Source organism: Mobula hypostoma, chromosome 10 (genome assembly GCF_963921235.1).
Source record: "Mobula hypostoma chromosome 10, sMobHyp1.1, whole genome shotgun sequence".
NCBI lineage: Eukaryota > Metazoa > Chordata > Chondrichthyes > Myliobatiformes > Myliobatidae > Mobula > Mobula hypostoma.
In genome coordinates, this window is record NC_086106.1 from 101,472,116 (window position 1) to 101,493,351 (window position 21,236).

A 21,236-nucleotide genomic window follows, 5' to 3' on the forward strand; every position below is an offset into this window, starting at 1 on the left:
AGTGACAGACAATGACAATATACAGTAAGAGAAAATCCAGTTTATTACCCTGACATTCAATGGCATACCATTATGAAACCCCCACTATTGATATCCTGGGAATTACCATTAACCAAAAACAGAACAGGAGTAGCCATAAATACAATGTGGCTACAAGATCAGGTCAGAGGCCAAGAATACTGCCAGAGCAACTCACTTCCCAATTTCCCAAAGCCTGCTCACCAACCACAAGACTCAAACCAGGTGTGTGATGGAATACCCTCCAATTGTCTAGTGCAACTGCCCACTGCCTTTCCTAGTGCTGCTTCAACACTCAAGAAACTCAATACCATACCAGACATAGGTCTACTTGACAGGTACCTGCAAATGAAAAGGAACAGAAATGCGAATGCAGAGGACACCAAGACAGCGTGACAGCAAGCTGTGAATAATGTATTAAAATACAACAGAAATGGTTCTTTGTAATGAACTCTGGTCTGGTGAAGCATAGGATTAATTCAAACACCATTCCGATACAGATTTAACAAAGACTTGGCAGACTTTGCACTCTCACACACACATGGTGTGTTTAGAATAGAAAGATACTGCGAAAATAGATGGGAGGGGTGAAGACATCAGGTTTGACCCCTCGTTTGTTCCACAAACTCAATTCAAGGCAGACTGAGAAACAGAAAGAGAAAGGGGGTTAGGTGTTTTAAAAGGAACAGGTTAGGTGTTTTAAAAGGAACAGGATGGGAGGTAGAAAGGGCAGGGGGGGAGTAGCATTACTGGTCAGGGATAGTATCACAGCTATAGAAAGGGAGGACGCTGGCATACAGGAAGAAAGCAGAGGGTATTAGTGGAAGGAAAGTATTCTGCCTGGAGGTGACTAGTGGAGTACAGCAAGGATCTGTCCTGGGACCCAAGCTCTTTGTGATTTTTATAAATGACCTGGATGAAGAGGCCGAAGTAATGGATGAGTAAGTTTGCAGATGACACGAAGATTGGAGGAGTTGTGGATGGAGCTGTAGGTTGTCGAAGGTTTCAGGAGGATATAAACAGGATGCAGAGTTGGGCAGAAAAGTGGCAGATGGAGTTCAATCCGGCTAAGTGTGAGGTGATGCATTTGGAAGGACAAAGCAGAAGGCTGAGTACAGGGCTAATGGTTGGTTACTTAAGAGTGCGGATGAACAGAGGGACCTTGGGGTTCAAATCCATACATCCCTTAAGGTCACTGCAGAGGTTGATAGGATAGTTAAGAAGGCCTATGGGATGTTAGGCTTCATTAATGGGGGATTGAGTTCAAGAGTAGAGAGGTCATGTTGCGACTCTACAAATCTCTGGTGAGACCACACTTATTGTGTTCAGTTCTGGTCACCGCATTATAGGAAGGATGTGGAAGCCATGGAGAGGCTGCAGAGGAGATTTACCAGGATGTTGCCTGGATTGGAAAACAAGTCTTATGAGGCAAGGTGAGCAGAGCTGGGACTTTTCTCTTTGGAGCATAGAAGGATGAGAGGGGACTTGACAAAGGTCTACAAGATTATGAGAGGCATAGATAGGGTGGATAGCCAGTACCTGTTTCTCAGGGCACTAATAGCAAACACCAGAGGGCATATGTACAAAGTTAAGGGAGGGAAGTTTAGGGGAGACATCAGGGGTAAGTTTTTTAGAGAGGGTTGTGCATGCCTGGAATGATTTGCCAGGGATGGTGCTGGAGGCTAAAACATTAGGGGTATTTAAGAGCCTCTTGGACGGGCACATGGATGAAAGAAAAATAGAGGGTTACGGGGTAGTATGGGTTTAGTATGTTTTTTTAAGAAATATATGGGTTGGCACAACATCAAGGGCTGAAGGGCCTGTATTGTGCTGTAGTGTACTATTGTCTGTTGTCTAGTGTCTAGAAGAAATTGCACACAGCGTCTGAAGGCAGCCACCCTAGGCTGAAAAGGGAATGAACACAAATGAGATAAACCCTTTCAGTGACCAGGCCAGTAAACAAAAGAACAGTCTGGGATGAAGTGCCACTGGGAGAAAGTGCCTGCAACTATTCGAATAGAGACCACCCCTATCCCTCCAAGTGTCAATCACACCCGTTCATTGAAAGCCGCTCCTCCATACTAGCTGGGGCTTGGCTCATTTAAGGAGCACTGCAATCCCTCCCATTAACTGCCATTTAATGACTCAGCACTGGTAAAGTTCGAAGCTAGCGAACAAAAACTGTGCACTCTCTTTTCGGTCTCTGGGTCGGCATGGACCAGGTAGCCAAGGGTGTCTTGGAAGTGGTAAACTGAGGATATGTGCTACAGTAAAGAGGGTCTGGGTGTACACTTTAGATAAATACTAGATAACAGGGAGACCCATTGGGACACCCTTTGAGAGAAGGGTAGTGCAGTCTGATGTGACCAGAACGAACATTAAATTTTCCTGAATGCTAGTGCTATCTCTTTGAATTGGAAATTAAAGGAGAAAAACTCAGCTTATTAAAGAAAAAAGACACATAGCAAGACAAATATGTGACCAGAATGAACATTAAATATCCATGAAGTAAATTTGAAGGAATCGGGCTTGCTGGGTTGGGTCTGGAATTAAATGTCCAATGTAATGATGGATTTGGCCTTGAATAATCACAGAAGGATTCCATCGATTCCTAGTTGGAATGACCTCTTCAGCACCTAAGGATGTCATTTGGAAGAGGCAATTGTATTGTCTGATGTTCTTCCTGAACTCGTTTGCAATAGGTTCATCATTGCTGTACAAATTGAGGAGTTCATTAGATAGAGGCTGCAAATTGCCTATCCTGACCTGTCCCTTCATACAGCAGAAACGTGACGGCATGCGAGTCGTGCATTTTGCCTTGCTCTTTTTCTGTCGTGGTATTGTCGTCGAAAGCAGCCATTGTCATCTTCAGCAACTCTCGCAATAATTACTCTGTGCCGCATATTCTCGAGTTGATCGTTCCTTTTCTCCACTATCTCTTCCTCTCCTCCTTCTCTGCCTGTTTTTGTCATTCTGGAGACGCACAGCCCTTTCATCCTTCGTCTCTTCATCTCTTCTACCATTTGTTCTTTCTCTCTGATCCTGGAGTCGTGCAGCCCTGGCCTGATCGGATTCGTGTTCTCTCCTCCGTCTGTACCTATTGTTGTCATTTTGGAGATGTGCATGCCTCTCCTCCTCTGCCTCGTCTTCTCTCATCTTTTTTGTCCTGACTCTTTGATCCTGGAGTTGTGCAGCCCTGGCCTCATCCCATTGTTCTCTCCCTCACCTTGCCGCTTCCCAACGACATCTGGCGTCATCTCTTGACCAAAATGCCCCCCTTTTCTTTCCACATGGCATAATTAGGCTGTCCATATATTTTTACCCTAATGCTTGATAGAAGATAGGAAGCAGTAACACCAAAGCCTCTAAGCTGCTGAGGCTGGCTGTGCACATGTGTCGTGGTGTGGCGTTGCGGTCTCCACAGAAGATGGAAGCGGCTCTGTGAGCATCGTGCTGAGGCTGGCTGTGCGCATGTGTCAGGCTGTGGTGGCCCGATTTCCACCATGGCCGAATGGGTCTTGGGTGAAAGGCAGCCTGCTGATTTTTGGCAAATGAGCAATTTTATAGAAATATATAACCCTGAACTTTGCCTGAATTCTGTAAGTTAGCGCATTTTAATTCGATTTAGCCAAAAAAAGTGCTGCTCTAATGCACCGTTTGCACCAATTGGATGTCACAAACAGACAAAGATAGTAGTATATAGATTTGCCACTGTGTGTGTACACGTTTCGTGCCTGTTTTGTCCTGCCATTTCAGACACTCAGTTTAGATAAGTACTTGTAACCGAGTTTAGCTCGAAGGGTTTACTGAATGTTTAGTATCTGTCTTGTCTTGTAAATAAACAATTAATCTACTTACTGGTAATTGAGTCTCTTCTGTTCCCATTCACTAAACTCGCAAACCTGATTTCACACAAGAGTCACTAAGCCAAAATGCTGGAACAGTGTCCCTAACAACCCATGCATCAAGGACTGTACCAGTTCAAGGAGACACCTCACCTCAGCTTCTCAAGGACAATTAGGAATGGACAATTAAGTGCTTGGTCAAGTAAAAGAAACATTTCTGTGAGCTGTTAATTTTTAAATGGTTAAGTATTTTTCAGCATTACTTTAATAATATTATAGGTAGGAGTTGGAGGAGTGGAGCAGGGTGAATTCTCTTTGGAAATCTTTGGTCAAGTTTAGGACTTTACCTGAAATTCTGGTTTATCTGGCATTTACTATGGGATAAAACGCCAATAATTTGAAGCTTCTGCTAAGAAGGCCTACCCAAAGGATTGTGAAGCCTTTGATGCTATTAAATTGTTTGCAATAGCTCATTCATGTACAGAGTTCCTCTAAACACCAACACTTTTACGAAGTAACTCTTCTCGGGCTTCCAGCCAGATACAGGCATTCATTTTAACCAATGCTTCAATGACAAATTCTGCCATCTTCATCAAGGATGATGCTTCGATATGTCTAGTCTAGTGGTATTTATACCCGTTATCCATCCCTCCTGATTGGTTAGTCCTCATCCAATCAGGTTTCTGCTGTCCCAACTTGCTAACAATCGAATTGCAGTTCTTCCTCAAGAGTGAGACCAATGTCTTTGTTAAAATACTTTTCCTCTAGTTTTATTTCAATGGCTTCCTTCACTAGACGGTCGGAAAAGCCATTGGCATGGCACAGCAGTTTTGTGCCAAAGTCAATCCCATGGCCATTGCGAATGCAATGTTCTGCTACTACCGAATGGAAGCCTGATTGGACGAGGACTAACCAATCAGGAGAGATGGATGATGGGGATATAAATACCACCAGACTAGACATACCCAGCCATCATCCCTGATAAAGATGTTTGTCATCGAAACATTGGTTAAAATGATATCTACACTTGGCTGGAAGCTCAAGAAGAATTTATTTGTTATATACACCAGGAAAGTACTAGATCCTTTTTCACCAACACTTTTAATCTATCATATGAAAAATATTCTATCCCTCTTTTCCCACCAATGTCAGTGACCTCACATTTTTCTACATTATATTCCTTCCTATTTATCTAATGGATCTATATCCCCCCCAAATATCTCTGTAACCTTCTACAACTCACTTTACCACCTAGCCATTAGGGAAAGAAAATAAACATACTGAAGTAGAAATAACCAATAGAAATAAATTTGACCACTTACAAGTAAAATCAGGAAACATGTTTTTTAAATCACATGTAGTGAATATTCAGAACAAAGAATATGATTGCTAAGTCAATTAAAATGTTTCAAGATCTAATTTGGGTTAGATGTCAAAGAATACAGAGCAACAAATAGGGAAATGGTTTTGATATAAAGGTCAGCTTTAACCTAAATGAATAGTAAAACATGTTAAAATGACTGCCTATTCCCTTTTTTTAAAACATCTATTTGAAACAGAGAGTAAAAAAGGAGACAGACAAACTGAAGTGGGTTATTTCAGTGAGAAAATGGAAGATATTCATATAAATATCATACACTCTTTGTGTACAACTTAGGCACAGAGAAATCTCCAGTGTCCCAAAGCCACACAAGGGAAATGCATTCCTGCTCCCTATCATTGTTATAACATTACAAGTTTCCTTTTCCTAATGAGCCACATAGAGAGCTTAAAGAAATAGATTACCAATTTAGTACCATTTACCTGTGAGTTAAGGGTAATGAAACCATGCCTATTAGGTGCGAATCTCATATTAAGTTCACTACTGCATATCAGTTACTCATTTAGGTTTGATCTTGCATGTAAGATGTTGATTTCAACTACAAAATCACAGGCATATGCTGAATGCAAAATACAACTGTTTCAAGGCATATTTTAAATGGAACTTAAATTAGAATTTGCTTTTCATTCCTTAGTCATTTTCAGACACAACTTATACCCGTCTGATCAAGAACATCATGCATTCAATTGTCCAGTAAAAAAAATTCAAGTGATAGGCTCACATAGGGCTGAGTGGAGCATGATGAAATGCTAGGTAGTGATCTCACTTGCTTTCTCTGATACTTTCAGTTTTTCTTAATAAACCAAAAATTAAACTGCCTTTATAACAGTTCGAAATATAAAATATGTCTAAGGATTGTGCATAGATGAATTCAAATTAATTTTACTATTGGGATTTGAAAGTCAAATCAATGCATGACCACAGGCTTTCATTACTAATATAAACAAGTAATTAAAGAGTTAAAAGCATTTATACATAATGAAACCACTGAAAACATACTTGTAGTCCACAGGAGGCTGATGATGTTGTGGCATTTGGTACACCCCCATGTAACTTTCTTCTTCAGGCCGCAGCCTCTTTGGCTCTCTCATAATAGTGGATGTCAACTGCGGGGTTTGTGTCATAATTGGCGATTGCAAACTATGTTCTCTATTGATCCATGATCCATCATTGCTTTCATCTGCTATGTCATTTAGACAGAATACATGTTAGAATCCAAAATAAAATCACAAAACTTTTCTACTTAACTAATGGTAATGAAAAAGACTCCTATTCTTTCACTCACTTTCAAAAGATAGATATTAAGCAGATGAACATCCATTTTTGGTTGATGTTAGTGTAAAAGCAGTTGATAAGAGTTGCACAAGGCTGAATTTTCTCTAGAAGAAGCATAAAGGCAATACCTTGCTAATTGTATGATCATGAGGCGCTCGGTCACATTGTGAAGATTTATATAATCATTAGGCATTTCAGTGTGGGGTCAATTTTAGGTTTAAATAAATCCCTAAAATAAGAGCACATTACAATAAAAAAAACTGTTTAATAAGTGAACAACAGGAATTCTGCAGATGCTGGAAATTCAAGCAACACACATCAAACTTTGATGTGTGTTGTTTAATAAGTGAACTGTGTTTCTGTTTTGAGATTGAGCCCTCTCAAGAAATGGATTATGGTTGGCTACACAACTATATAGATGGAAGGATCTGAACAGGAATTGGATGAAATAAATAAAGGAAGCTGATATCTATAGTAAGAAATACAATCCTAATATGATAAAAAGCATACTTTTTTCCTCCAACTCACTGAGAAAATAAGAGTGCATACTATACAGGGCTGTCCGGAAGGAGCATCATCATCATTTTTATTGGGAGTTATGTTGGAGTTAGCTACTTCTGAGATACAGGAATCTGACTAAAGCTGTTAAAAATTTTCAAAAGAAGCACTAGAATATTTTCCTTCAGAATATGGGAACAATGAAGCTAAGAAATGAAATGGTCGAAGGTGATTCCATCTTTTGCTGGACAGACAGATGTTTTCACAACTACCATAAGTCCTGCATAGTGCATTGTCTCTCTGGTTTTAGGTAACATTAATCAGTGAGAAAATAATGGGAACAAACTAATAATACGATCTATCAGTAACGACTTAGCTGGATAAAGAGACGTTTTGAGTAAGGAGAGAATTAAAGCAGCAATTCAAAAGGAAATAATTTCCAAAATTAATCCCTGGGATATGAGCTGCTGAGTATGGAGAATGGGAGGATAGTAGAGAAGAAGGCCTTTAAATTCCAGGGGCATTTATGGTGAAGGTGAAACCAGTGCTGATGTGATGGATTACATCTCAATGTAGCTGTGACCAATATCTTCATGGGTTGATGTACTAGGAAGGATCTGAGAAGATGGGTGCCTAGGTAAAGTACTGAAAAGGAAAAAAATTAAGATGTACAAAGGATTAGGAGAGATAACAAGAATTAGAAGAAATCAGGCTTTAGGTGGGATTACAGAGAATATAGAAGGATTAAAGTCGATATAAAATGAATGTTCAGATACATGTTTGGAGAACTGCACATGCAATTGGCCGAGTGAATGAAAGTTATGGCAATAATACAGACTTGTAAAATAAACAGGTCGGGATTCATGACCAAATATGCCTAAATACAAGATGCTGAGAAAGTTTGAGACACAGGAAAGGTGACATGTCATTGAAATAGCAAGAACTGTTGAGAAAGTGGTTAAAAAGGCATGCAAGGTTCTGTCTGTACTTTAAAAAGAGAGAAAAAAACAAGAAAGAACTGTTATAAAAACAGTGATTTAGCTAGACACTACAGAAAATATGAGAAGGCTTAAGAAAAAGTATAGAAATCATTCTTGGGACAAGAGATTACTAACATGTCGGAATGCAGACATTGGTATTGTTCCTCTAAGAACAGTGGTAATTGAGAGGTATTTGATAAAGCCCTTAAAAATCAAAGAATCCAGACAGATAGAAAGAAATTATTCCTTGCAGCAGAAAGCTCAAGAATAAGACGTGATCGGCAAAAGAATTAGAAGTGATACAATGGAAAACTAATAAAGTAACCACTGAGCGAATATTCATACAGCAAGTGATATTCAAAGGGGAGTTGAATAAACAAAGATATATTGAGAGGATGAGGGGATTGGACTAGGAGGGTTTCTCTTGCAGAGCTGGTGTGGAACTAATGGGCAAAAATGGTGATCTATGCAGTGAATTTCCTGTGACTCTCCTAACTGATTTAACACTGAGCACAACTAAGGTTCTGGAAAGCAGTCTAGCTACTGCCACAATCTGCGCACAGACCAGGAGATAACACTTTCATATTTATGATATCGAAGAAGTGCATATTTTGCACCATTGCCAGAGTTTTAAAATAATAGTTCACAGTGAGTCTGGACAAATGAACAATGGAGGTGACGATATATGATGGTATCCTGCAAGTAACAAGCAATAAAGGAAACATCAACCATTTCCTGCTAGGGATGTTGAGATATGAAATAAGTAAATGGCAGGAATTCTGAATTCATATAAAATGTTTTCCAAAGTCCAGTACCATGCTTTCCTAACAAAAATTTACTTTGCAGTTAAAGTATAATCAATAACTTTCTTTTCTATTTGATACCATTTCCTCCCCTCACTGTAAGAAACTAGTTTCTCTTTGCACCAATCATGTTTATGATAAAACTACTCTGCAAAGCACATTACATGTTGCAACTAAGAACAATCACCTCACCTCTATGTCGTATTTGCCTTATCACAGAATTTTTTAGAACAACCTCATTGGCATTTTCATCATTGTTATACGAAATGCAAATTTAATAGAAGATTCTTAAATTCCAATAATGAACATAAGAACATAAGTAGAAACAGGAGTAGGCTACCTGGACCGTCGAGCCTGCTCTACCATTTAATAAGATCATGGCTAATCTGGCTCATGAGATGAGGTAGACTCATCTCCACCTACCTGCCTTTTATCCATAACCCTTAATTCCCCAACTACGCAAAAAATCTATACAACCTTGTCTTAAATATATTTACTGTGATAGCCGCCACTGCTTCATTGGGCAGAGAATTCCACAGAGTTACCACTCTCTGGGAAAAGCTGTTCCTCCTCCTCTCCAACCAGAATCTACTCCCCTGAATCTTGAGGTTATATCTCCCAGTTCTAGTCTCACCTACCAGTGGAAACAACCTTCCTGCCTTTATCTTATCTATCCCTTTCATAATTTTATATGTTTCTATAAGATTTCCTCTTATTTTTCTGAATTCTAGCAAGTACAGTCCCAGGCAAGTCAATCTCTTCAATCTAACACACTCATCTCTGGAATCAACCTGGTGAACCTGCTGCACAGCCTCCAAAGCCAGTACATCCTTCCTCAAGTAAGTAGATCAGAATCGCACGCAGTACTCCAGATGCGGCCTCACTAGTACAGTTGCAGCATAATCTCCCCGCTCTTAACTTCAATCCCTCTAGCAATGAAGGCCAACATTCCATTTGCCTTCTTGATAGTCTGCTGCACCTGCAAACCAACCTTTTGTGATTCATGCAGAAGTACTCCCAAGTCCCTCTGCATAGCATGCTGCAATTTTTTACTATTTAAATAATATGATCTTCCACTTTTCCTTCCAAAGTGGATGACCTCACATTTACCAATATTATACACCATCTGCCAGACCCTTGCCCATTCACTTAAAGCTATTACTTCTCTTCAGACTCTCCATATCTTCTGCATAATTTGCTTTTCCACTCAATTTAGTGTTGTCAGCAAACTTACACTACATGCTTCCAGATTGTTCATGAAGCTTCTTTAAATGTATAATAATGTATTATCACAGTAAATGTATAATAGAAAAATTTTTTTAAATGCTAAAATGGGTGATAGAATAATAAGTAAGGAATGGTAGTAGTAATAAAAGGAAAGTAGATACTTAGAAGGAAATAAGGTTAACAGGAGACGATTAAAACCATGCAGGAAATGTGAAATATGTTTTAAGGTGATGAATAAAGAAAGGAAATAATTGAAACAAGGTAGTCCAAGAAGACAAATCAATAAGACTCACCAAAAACAATGCTTCTAACTGAAAAAAGCATATTATATTCACAGACATAGGGGACAAAGTGCATTTTCACAAGTATAATACTGGAGAAATTTACTAATTATGCTGGGGGGAGCCGATGGTGAGAGAGAATGGAGCAAATCACTCTGCACCGTTGGTTTCACTCATTCTGGGTGTTTCATCTAACCTTGAACCTGGACAGCTTGGATCTTCACTGCATCACCTCTTTATCTCTACCTTCCCTCCCCATCCCTTTCGTTCGCGCTCTCTCTACAGCACTTCACTGGGATGTTCCACAACCCATTGGATGACGCAGCAGCATAGCGGTTAGCATAGCACTTTACAGCACCAATATTACAATTAGGGTTCAATTCCCACCACTGGCCAGAAGGTCTTTGTACATTCTTTGCGACTGCATATTTTCCTCCAGAATCCCCTCAAGGGGACCAATATTCTTGCGGGCAGGTTTATTGGAGTTGTTGGGAGTGGTTTAAACTAATATGGCAGAGGGATGGGAACCAGTATGATAGAACTGAGGATGAGCCAGCAGGTTTACAAGTAGATGATGGGTGTAACACAAATGTAAGGAAGGACAAGTCAATGACTGAGGATTGGGTACAAATGCAGACAGAGCCAAGAGTTAAATTGTACCACAGAGGCAAAATTCAAAAGGGTGAAGAATGCAGGATTGAAGATGCTGTACTCAAATGAGCATAGCATTCAGAATAAGATGGATGGCACAATTAGAGACTGGTTGGTATGATGGTGTGGGCATTACTGAGTCATAGTTGAAAGAAGGCCATAGTTGGGAACTTAACATCAAGGGATATACTTTGTATCAAAAGGACAGGCAGGAAGGCATAGATGGTGATGCGGCTCTGTAGATAACAGATGGAATTACATCTTTAGAAAGAGGTAACATAGGGTCATAGAATATTGAAATCTTGTGGATGGAGTTAAGAAACTGCAAGGGTAAAAGAAACATTATGGGAATCATATATAGGCCTCCAAATAGTAGTCAAGAAAGTCATCACCCTGACACAGTGGTACCTAGAAAACAACCTCTCCCTCAACATCACAAAAACAAAGGAGCTGGTTGTGGACTACAGGAGGAATGGAGAGAGGCTCACCCCTATAGACATCAATGGATCTGGGGTTGAGAGGGTGAACAGCTTTAAGCTCCTCAGCATAAACATCACTGAGGATATAACGTGGTCTGTACTAACAATGCCTCTTTCACTTCAGACAGCTGAAGAAGTTTGATATGGCCCCCAAATTCTAAGAACTTTCTAGAGGGGCACGATTGAGAGCATCCTGACTGGTTGCATCACTGCCTGGTATGGGAACTGTACTTCCCTCAATCAAAGGACTCTGCAGAGAGTGGTGCGGACAGCCCAGCGGATCCGTAGATGTGAGCTTCCCACTATTCAGGACATTTACAAAGACAGGTGTGTAAAAAAGCCCGAAGGATCATTAGAGACCTGAGTCACCCCAATAACAAACTGTTCCAGCTGCTACCATCCGGGAAACAGTTCTGCAGCATAAAAGCCAGGACCAACAGGCTCCAGGACAGCTTCTTCCACCAGGCCATCAGACTGCTTAATTCGTGCTGACACAACATGTATTTCTATGTTACACTGACTATCCTGTTTTACATAATATTATAAATTACTATAATTGCACATTTGAACGGAGACGTAACGTAAAGAATTTTACTCATTTATATGAAGGATGTAAGTAATAAAGCCAATTGAATTCAATTCAATTCAAAAGATTTGAATTCAAAACCCCTGTTTCCATCCAGGGGGTCAGTGTGGACATGGTGGAGGATTACAAATACCTGGGGATACGAACTGACAATAAACTGGACTGGTCAAAGAACACTGAGGCTGTCTCCAAGAAGGGTCAGAGCCGTCTCTATTTCCTGAGGAGACTGAGGTCCTTTAACATCTGCCGGACGATGCTGAGGATGTTCTACGAGTCTGTGGTGGCCAGTGCTATCATGTTTGCTGTTGTGTGCTGGGGCAGCAGGCTGAAGGTAGCAGACACCAACAGAATCAACAAACTCATTCGTAAGGCCAGTGATGTTGTGGGGTTGGAACTGGACTCTCTGATGGTGGTGTCTGAAAAGAGGATGCTGTCCAAGTTGCATGCCATCTTGGACAATGTCTCCCATTCACTACATAATGTACTGGGTGGGCACAGGAGTACATTCAGCCAGAGATTCATTCCACCGAGATGCAACACAGAGCGTCATAGAAAGTCATTCCTGCCTGTGGCCATCAAACTTTACGACTCCTCCCTTGGAGGGTCAGACACCCTAAGTCAACAGGCTGGTCCTGGACTTATTTCATAATTTCCTGGCATAATTTACATTTAACTATTTAACTATTTATGGTTTTATTACTATTTATTATTTATGGTGCAACTGTAACGAAAACCAATTTCCCCCAGGATCAATAAAGTATGACTATGACTACTGACTAAGATGAAATATGAGGACAAACTAGACAATAAGATAAAGCAGGATACCAGAAGTTTTTTTTAGTTATACAAAGAGTAAGAGGAAGGTGAAAGTTGATATTGGACCTCTGGAAAATGATGCTGGTGAGGTAGTAATGGGGGACAAAGAAATGGCAGATGAACTTAATGGGCACTTTGCATGTGTCTTACACTATGGAAAACACTAGTAGTGTGCCACAGGTCTGTGAGTGTCAGGGTGTGCCATTGCTATTACAAAGGGAAAAATGCTAAGCAAACTCAAAGGTCTCCTAAGGTGGGTAAGTCACCTGGACCAGATGGACATCTCAGAGTCCTGAGAGAGGTTGCTGAAGAGATAATGGATACATTGGTCATGATATTTTAAGAATCACTTGATTCTGGCATGGTCCTGGAGATCAGAAAGATTGCAAATATCACTCTGCTCTTTAAGAAGGGAGGAAGGCAAAATTATAGCCCAGTTAGCCGAGCCTCAGTAGTTGGGAAAGTGTTGGAATCCATTATTTAGGATGAGTCCTTAAGAGCAAGATTTCCAGATAGCTAATTTACAGATAGTCTGTGGTAAAGAAGGCAAGCGCAATGTTGACATTTATTTCAAGGGGAATATAATATAAAAGGAAGGCTTTATAATGCTGAGGTCATACTTGGAGTATCATCAACAGTTTTGAGCCCCATATCTCAGAAGGGACATGTTGTCATTGGAGAAAATCCGGAGGAGGTTCACATGGATGATTCCGGGAATGAAGGGGTTGACATATGAGGAGCATTTGGCAGCTTCAGGCAGGTACTCACTGAATTTTAGAAAAATGTGGGAGAATCTCATTGAAACCTACCAAATGTTCGTAGGACTAGATAGGGTGGATGTGGAGAGGATGTTTCCTGGGGTTGGGGTATCCAGAATAAGATGGAACAGCCTCAAAATTGCGGGGTGACCTTTTAGAATGGAGGCAAGGAGGATTTTTTTTTTAGTTAGAGAGTAGTGAATCTGTGGAACGCTCTGCCACAGGCTGCAGTGGAGGTCAGGTCTGTGGATATATTTAAGGTGAAAGTTGATAGTTTCCTGATTGGTCAGGGCATCAAAGGATATGGTGAGAAGGCAGGTGTATGGGGTTAAGTGGGATTGGGATCAGCCATGATGGAATGGCGGAGCAGATTCAATGGGCTGAATGGCTTAATTCTGCTCCTATGTCTTATGGTGCTCCAGTTTCCTCCAACATCCCAAAAGATGTAGAGGTCATGGTTAGTAAATTGTGAGCACGCAACCTCAGTGACACTAAAGGGCTGCCCCTGCAAGTCATCAGACTGTATTGGTCGTTAACACAAAAAACATATTTCCATTACATTTTTGATGTACATGTGACAAGTAAAGCAAATATCTCTCTCTCTCTCTCTCCAATCTCTTTCCTCCTACCCATAAAATTCACAGTTCTTTTACATAGAAACATAGAAAACCTACAGCACAATACAGGCCCTTCAGCCCACAATGCTGTGCCAAACATGTATCTACTTTAGAAATTACCTAGGGTTATCCACAGCCCTCTATTTTTCTAAGCTCCAAGTACCTATCCAGAAGCCTCTTAAAAGACCCTATTGTATCCACCTCTACTACCGTCGCCGGCACCCATTCCACGCAATCACCACCCTGCGTAAAAAAACTTACCCCTGACATCTCCTCTGTACCTACTTCCAAGCACCTTAAAACTGTGCTCTCCCATGTTAGCCATTTCAGCCCTAGGAAAAAGCCTATGACCACCCACACAATCAATGCCTCTCATCATCTTATATACCTCCATCAGGTCACCTCTCATCCTCTGCTGTTTCAAGGGGAAAAAGCTGAGTTCATTCAACCTATTCTCATAAGGTATGCTCCCCAATCCAGGCAATATCCTTGTAAATCTCCTCTGCACCCTTTCTATAGTTTCCACATCCTTCCTGTAGTGAGGTGACCAGAAATGAGCACAGTACTCCAAGTGGGGTCCGACCAGGATCCTATATAACCGTAATATTACCTCCTGACTCTTAAACTCAATCTCATGGTTGGTGAAGGCCAATGCACTGCATGCCTTCTTAACCAGAGTCAACCTGCGTAACATCTTTGAGTGTCCTATGGACTCGGACCCCAAGATCCCTCTGATCCTCCACACTGCCAGGAGTCTTACCATTAATACTATATTCTGCCATCATATTTGACCTACCAAAATGAACCACCTCACACTTACCTGGGTTGAACTCCATCTGCCACTTCTCAGCCCAGTTTTGCATCCTATCAATTTCCCACTATAACCTCTGACAGCTCTTCACACTATCCACAACACCCCCAACCTTTGTGTCATTAGCAAATTTACTAACCCATCCCTCCACTTCCTCATCCAGGTCATTTATAAAAATCGCAGTAGCTTGCTGCAGATTAAATGGCTACCATGAAGATATGCCTGGAAGCAGCATTTCAAAGTGAGACACTTGAGGCAAAAAAAATACCCATGGTACATTTTCCAGATTTTATGGAAGTGTTCTTTGATCTTCATGTGTATTAGACGAGTTCACTTCCCTCCTGCTGATTTCCTATTACTTCAATTACTTAAGATGATGCTGCTGAAACTGCGACTTCGATGACATTCACTTTGAAAACATACTACAGCAATCCTCCCATATTTGGGCATAGGTTGCTCAGTCTCAGAATTTTGAGAAAGAGATGTGGATAACAACTGCAGAATTGCCTGTGCTATAGGGAGCCAGGTGGGGTGAGGCTTGTATTCCTAAAGAATGGTGTCTATCATGATTTTCCACAAAGTAAACCACATCATTTGCACCTGCATCAAGAAATGAGAGTTGAAAAAATATTTATTGTATATATTTCCTACTTAAATTCTGTGAAAGTGAATTTTGTTCTCCATCTCAATTTTTTTTCAGGTAGTTATTTGTGAATTTTCTAAGGATGAATTTGCAATACCCAATCAGCCATAACACAAGGCTGATTGTAATGCCAATCTATGACACAACTAATCTGAATATGGAGAAGCCCATGTAAGTAGTTCTTGGAACAAATTCGCTCAAACATCATAGCTGCAGGGAAGGGAAACTTTGAAGTTTTGCACCCTTCTGAATACAGAAAAATACTTTGAAGGCACAATGGAAGACCAGGGACAGTAGTTTGTGGAATTTGCAATGTAACACCTGCACCACCCATCATGGTGAAAGCAGACAGAACACTTAATTGTAATTTTCATTTGAAGTTTTTCTTAATGCTAACATGCATGTTTAGCGTGTTAATTTGCTCTTATGTTAATTGAATATGATGAAATAGATAAATTGATAACCCTAGGTTGATGAAAGGATAGCCTTGCTAATTAATTACCTTCAGGTAATTTTCGTTTTCCTGTCGCTGGTTTTGTTTTCTTGCTTCTCACAGAGGAACCTTTGCTGCTAATTCCGCTGACAACAGACATTGTATCATCATCACCAGTCAATAAAGAGTTTCTGTAAGATATCAGAGGAAGCCACACATCTTCCCTTTGCAACGTTATTTGGTCACTCATAAACTTTTCCAAGTAAAGGTAGCTGAAATCAGAAAAAAAATCAATAGTTAAGTGAAACAGGTACACAACATTGCATAATAACTAAAGTTAATCATAGTTAAAACAAACCTGCACTTAATTTTATAGCCTGTTATTCAATTAGTACTATTTTAAAACATCTAACTCCTGTACTTACAGTGTTCTCTTGTCCTGTCTGAGGAGCTTAGAAGAGAACTCACTAAGGATATCCAGGAAAGCTAAATTCGCAGCAGGATAACCTTCTCCATTTACATTGGGCTCCTTGAACGCAAAGTCAATGCCATCTCTGCAAATTCAATGACAAACAGTTCTAAGTAAAAAATAACCAAGGCACTCCCAAGGTATCATATCCCAAATAGAATATAAATGTGATGGAAGGTTAAAGTAATGTGCTCGAAAAACAGGAAGAAGTCACACATTTCAGCTAATATGCTTAACTTATGGGCAGTAAAGAAAATTACAACAAAATCTAAACAATTATCCTTAACTACTTTAAAATTTATATACACACACAGGTTGTGAAGAAGGGTCATCAATCTGAAACAGTGATTGTGAAATTAAACTGAAGGATCTCCTGCTTGAAACTTGTTTCTTTCTCCACAGAATTACCAGATCTAGTGAGCTTAGCATCTCTCTTTTCTTTCATTGAGAAATGTGCAACCAGGTGCCTACTTCTACCTCGCTGTTACTAGACTACTGAATGGTTCCCTAGTACAATATGATGCAGACCTGACTTCACAATCTACCTTACATTATTGCATGTTATTGTTTATGTGCACTACTTTTTATTGACAATAGGATTATTGACTGGAGGAGGAAACCAGAGGACAATGAGCCAGTTCTCATTAGGGAATCAGAGGTGGAAAGAGCCAGCAACTTTAGATTCCTCAGCATTATCATTTCAGAGGATCTGTCCTCAGTCCAGCATGCCTCTACTTTCTTAGAAGTTTGCAAAGATTTGCTATGTCATCTAAAACTCTGACAAACTTCTGTAGATCCACAGTGGAGAGTACTTTCACTATTCACTGAAAGCAGCATCCATCAAGGACCAGCACCATCCAGGCCTTGCTCTCTTCTCAATGCTGCCATCAGGAAGGAGGCACAGCAGCCCCATGTCCCACACCACCAGGAACAGGAACATGTTATTATCCCCTCAACCATCAGACTCTTGAACCAGAGGGAATAACTCGCTCAACCCAACATTGAAGATTCCACAACCTATGCACTTAACTTTAAGGAATTTACAACTCATGTTCTCAATATTTATTGCTTATTTAGTTATTATTTTCTTTTGTCATTGCAGTTTGTTGTCTTTTGCACATTGGCTGGTTGTTTATCTCTGCCGTGTGCGATTTTTCATTGATTTTATCGTGTTCCATTATATTTACTGTGAATGCTCATGAAAAAAATGAATCTCAGGGTAGTTTACGGTGACATGTACTTTGATAATACACTTACTTTGAATTTTGAACTCTGTAGTTGTAATATTTCATTCTGCATTCTGGTATTGTTTTACATTATTCATGATGAACATATGCACTTGTTCAGTGCATCTCAGTATATGTGACAATAATAAATCAATTCAACACCTTCAGTATAAACATATGGAATACCTGGGCTGCAAGTGAATTTTGATGTGATAGGTAAAGACCTAAAAGGCTACCACCCTTACAGCATTCAAGCACATCCTTTCAGGTGCAATAAATCTCTATGGCCTTTGGTGTAATTTAGAATGTAAGCTCCTACGTTTTACATAAAAATTTTAATATGGTGCAACATAATACAAAAACCTGTTGCTTCCTAACAGCTTAAGTTTCCTAGTCCTCATGCATTTTGTTAACTTCATCCATAACTCCAGAAACTAAGCTCCCCAGAAAGGAAATGTAATTTCAATCACAAGAAAAACTTACTTGTGCAGCATTGCTACAGCTTCTCTGGTTTTCAGCTGATCCAACCCAAATGTTAGTGAGAAACGACGAGCAAGTTCCTTAACACCACTAAAACCAGGACTTGTTCGATCAAAATTGAGTCCAACGTCCTGATCCAATTCACTAAACAACTGTAAATAATTTTTTTTTTAAATCAGGGGTAAAAACAGAACTTTACAAAGGAATAGTATAAAAATTCTGAAAGGATGTATTATATTGCAAAACAGAACCAAGAATGAGATCATTACAAATTCAATTCCTCAACAAAGCAATTCATTCTACCCAAAAATTACAATTTATCCAACTTATTCCCTACACTTTGCTTGTTCTGGCTGGAATAGTGCATGCAAAATATAATGCATCAGCATTGAATGGAAATGCAAACATGAATAAGATTTTGAAATAGCTCTTGCACTAAAAACCAGGAAAATGTAGACGTACAAGTAAGATACAAATACACAATTTATCTTTCCACAGTAGTCCTTACTTTTTTTTTACAATGTTACTCCTCATTAAATAACAGAACATATGGAAAATAATGAAACATGCACAAAATCATTCACTGACACAGTTGGTAAAAACACTGCCTCATAGTGCCAAAGAACAGGTTGAATGTGGTTTCAGATGTCAACTGGGTGGAATTTGCAACTGTGGCCGTGGGGGTTTCCTTTAAGAGTTCAGTTTCTTCCAAGATCCTAAGCATGTAAATTAATTAGCAGTCTAAATTGCCCCAGAAGTGTAAATGAGTGGTAGAATCCAGGGATGTTATAGGAATTGATCCATTTCTGTGCCATTTCTCTTTACGTGGGCAAATATCAAAAATGCATTTGGGAAAACCTTCACCACTTAAAGTGTTATTCTTCAGAGTCAGCATTCAAACTACTGATAAAGCAAGAATACTACCTTTACAATACTGAGTGTATTTTTTTTTATTTTTATGCTTCAACTTGATAACTCTTCTAATGAGATGTAAACTCTTACCTGCTGTAGGCTAAGTATAAGGGTCTTTGCACACTGAATTTTGTCAGTTTGTCTGCACTTGCTCATAGTTTCTTTGATGATATCACCATAATCATTGTAATACTAAAGAAAAATGATTTTAGGTAATATTATGTATTCATTATTGGACAATAATAAAGTAATGTGCATTTTATATAGAATTTACAAATTCCAACAAATATTCACTGAATAGGACCTAACAATATTACAAATGTTTATTTTAGTAGGCATTTATTGTTCTGTAAGAAATGTTAACAAAGAGCAAATAGCAATAAAATATCCTTACTAGTAAACCAATGCAGGATTACATTAAACAGTTAGAACCCAGATACTCCGTGTGATGATTCAAGCTTGATATTTCTAAGCATGTGATAACACCATCCTGAATTCCCTTACTACATCAAAATAAAAGTTTTCACTTTCCTTTAAACTTCAGTTGAATGCAACTTTTCACATTAGTTCAATTTCAGAAAATGACGTTGAAAATATTTACCTTCATGTACTGCTTAAAAATATCTGCAGCTGTATTCATGTCCACCACATTATATACAATTAATTTACAGAAAGCTGCAAGGAGGTTTCTCCTTTTATGTAAAGCTTCAATTTTACCAGCTTCATCATCTTGATGTCCATCTACAAAACAGATTAACAAAGATTAGTAGTGAAGAAACTGGAAGTCAAAAATGGTTAACTTTTATGGATTGTTCAAACATCCTAGAAGGGCAGGAAAGTCTCCAAATACTGTTGCTAATAATCCAGTACTACAGTAAAACTCATCATTGAAAATATCCCACCAAAGCCGCAAGCAGTTCATCTCTGCTTGCAGACATCAAGCCACTTACTAACAAGAATATATATCCTGCTCAGTAATATCACCACTTGTCTGATACATGTTGCTCACTTCCCTGATACATTTCAGTCAGCAGTGACTTACATCCATCATCAGGATAAAGAACAAGCACCCCTTTACTCTCCCCACCCCAAATTCTACTCAAATGTACAACAGCAAGTATTCACAGAACACCCTTTTTAAACTGACATTCAATAATGGTATGAAACAAAATCTGTCATATTCACCAAGGTGGATTTTAGAGCTGATCGATCAAATTGGCACAACTGCATTCCCTGTTCAATGGATACCAGTCATTACTGGAAGTAAATGGGAGAAAAGAAATTTTGCAAGGGAAAGGCATATGTCACTGCCATGCTTCGGGAGAAGTTGGGCCAATCTATGGCGTGGAGTAAAAATTTATACTTCTGCACAGGCTCTACGCCGTAGCCTACGCTGTTGTGAGCATTTATACTTGTGCATTGGTGTGTTTGCGTCGCTCTACAATTCACCGCCAAAACGCTAGTTGGCAGTGGGGTTTCTATCCCACTGTGTTAAGTGTCTTCGTGCTGAGTTTCTTTGTGTACTTCAAACAATGGCGACTGAAACTGAGTGCATCATGTTGGAGTTGGAGCTAATAAATGCTGAACAAGTTACTTTTATTGAAATTACTGCAACACAGAAAAGAGAGAAGACGTGGGAGGAGATGGTGTGTACGACCATTGAACAGATTGAGACAGAAGGAGGGTGAACTTTCAGTGCTTGTCCGGCCACTGAGAAACATGGACGAGGAAATGCATTTCAAATATTTTCGGATGTCGGCAGGTAGATTTGACGATTTGACGAGAAGAAGCAACCGGAAATGCGATGCTACCAAGTGGACCAATCACAGTTGTTGTGGTCTGTGTCGCCATGATGTGTAGTTACATTTTTGGAGAGGTGCGCGTCAGGCTACGGCGTTGGGTATGTGGCTACGCCGCACTTAAGATGTAGATTTGACAACAGAAGTATAAATTGGCCTTAAGTGAGGAGTTGATGATTAAGGCATGAAAAAATAAAGAAACAACTTAAAACTGTAGGAAAACAAAATGGAACAAGTGGCAAGATAGT

At 39.6% G+C, this 21,236-nt stretch overlaps 1 protein-coding gene across 6 annotated transcripts in view; it reads right to left on the reverse strand.

Annotated features, from left to right (window-relative positions):
• stag2b (STAG2 cohesin complex component b) overlaps positions 1-21,236 on the reverse strand; it is a 176,725-nt gene that overhangs the window by 8,534 nt on the left and 146,955 nt on the right. For 5 of the 6 annotated variants that reach the window (XM_063060945.1, XM_063060942.1, XM_063060947.1 and 2 more), the window contains 6 exons: positions 19,791-19,930; positions 19,280-19,381; positions 18,281-18,429; positions 16,528-16,656; positions 16,172-16,374; positions 6,244-6,427 (listed from right to left, as the gene is read on the reverse strand). In XM_063060945.1, coding sequence (XP_062917015.1) covers positions 6,244-6,427; positions 16,172-16,374; positions 16,528-16,656; positions 18,281-18,429; positions 19,280-19,381; positions 19,791-19,930 — 907 coding nt within the window. The remainder of the gene's footprint in view (positions 1-6,243; positions 6,428-16,171; positions 16,375-16,527; positions 16,657-18,280; positions 18,430-19,279; positions 19,382-19,790; positions 19,931-21,236) is intronic. The other variant, XM_063060944.1, reaches the window with a different exon arrangement.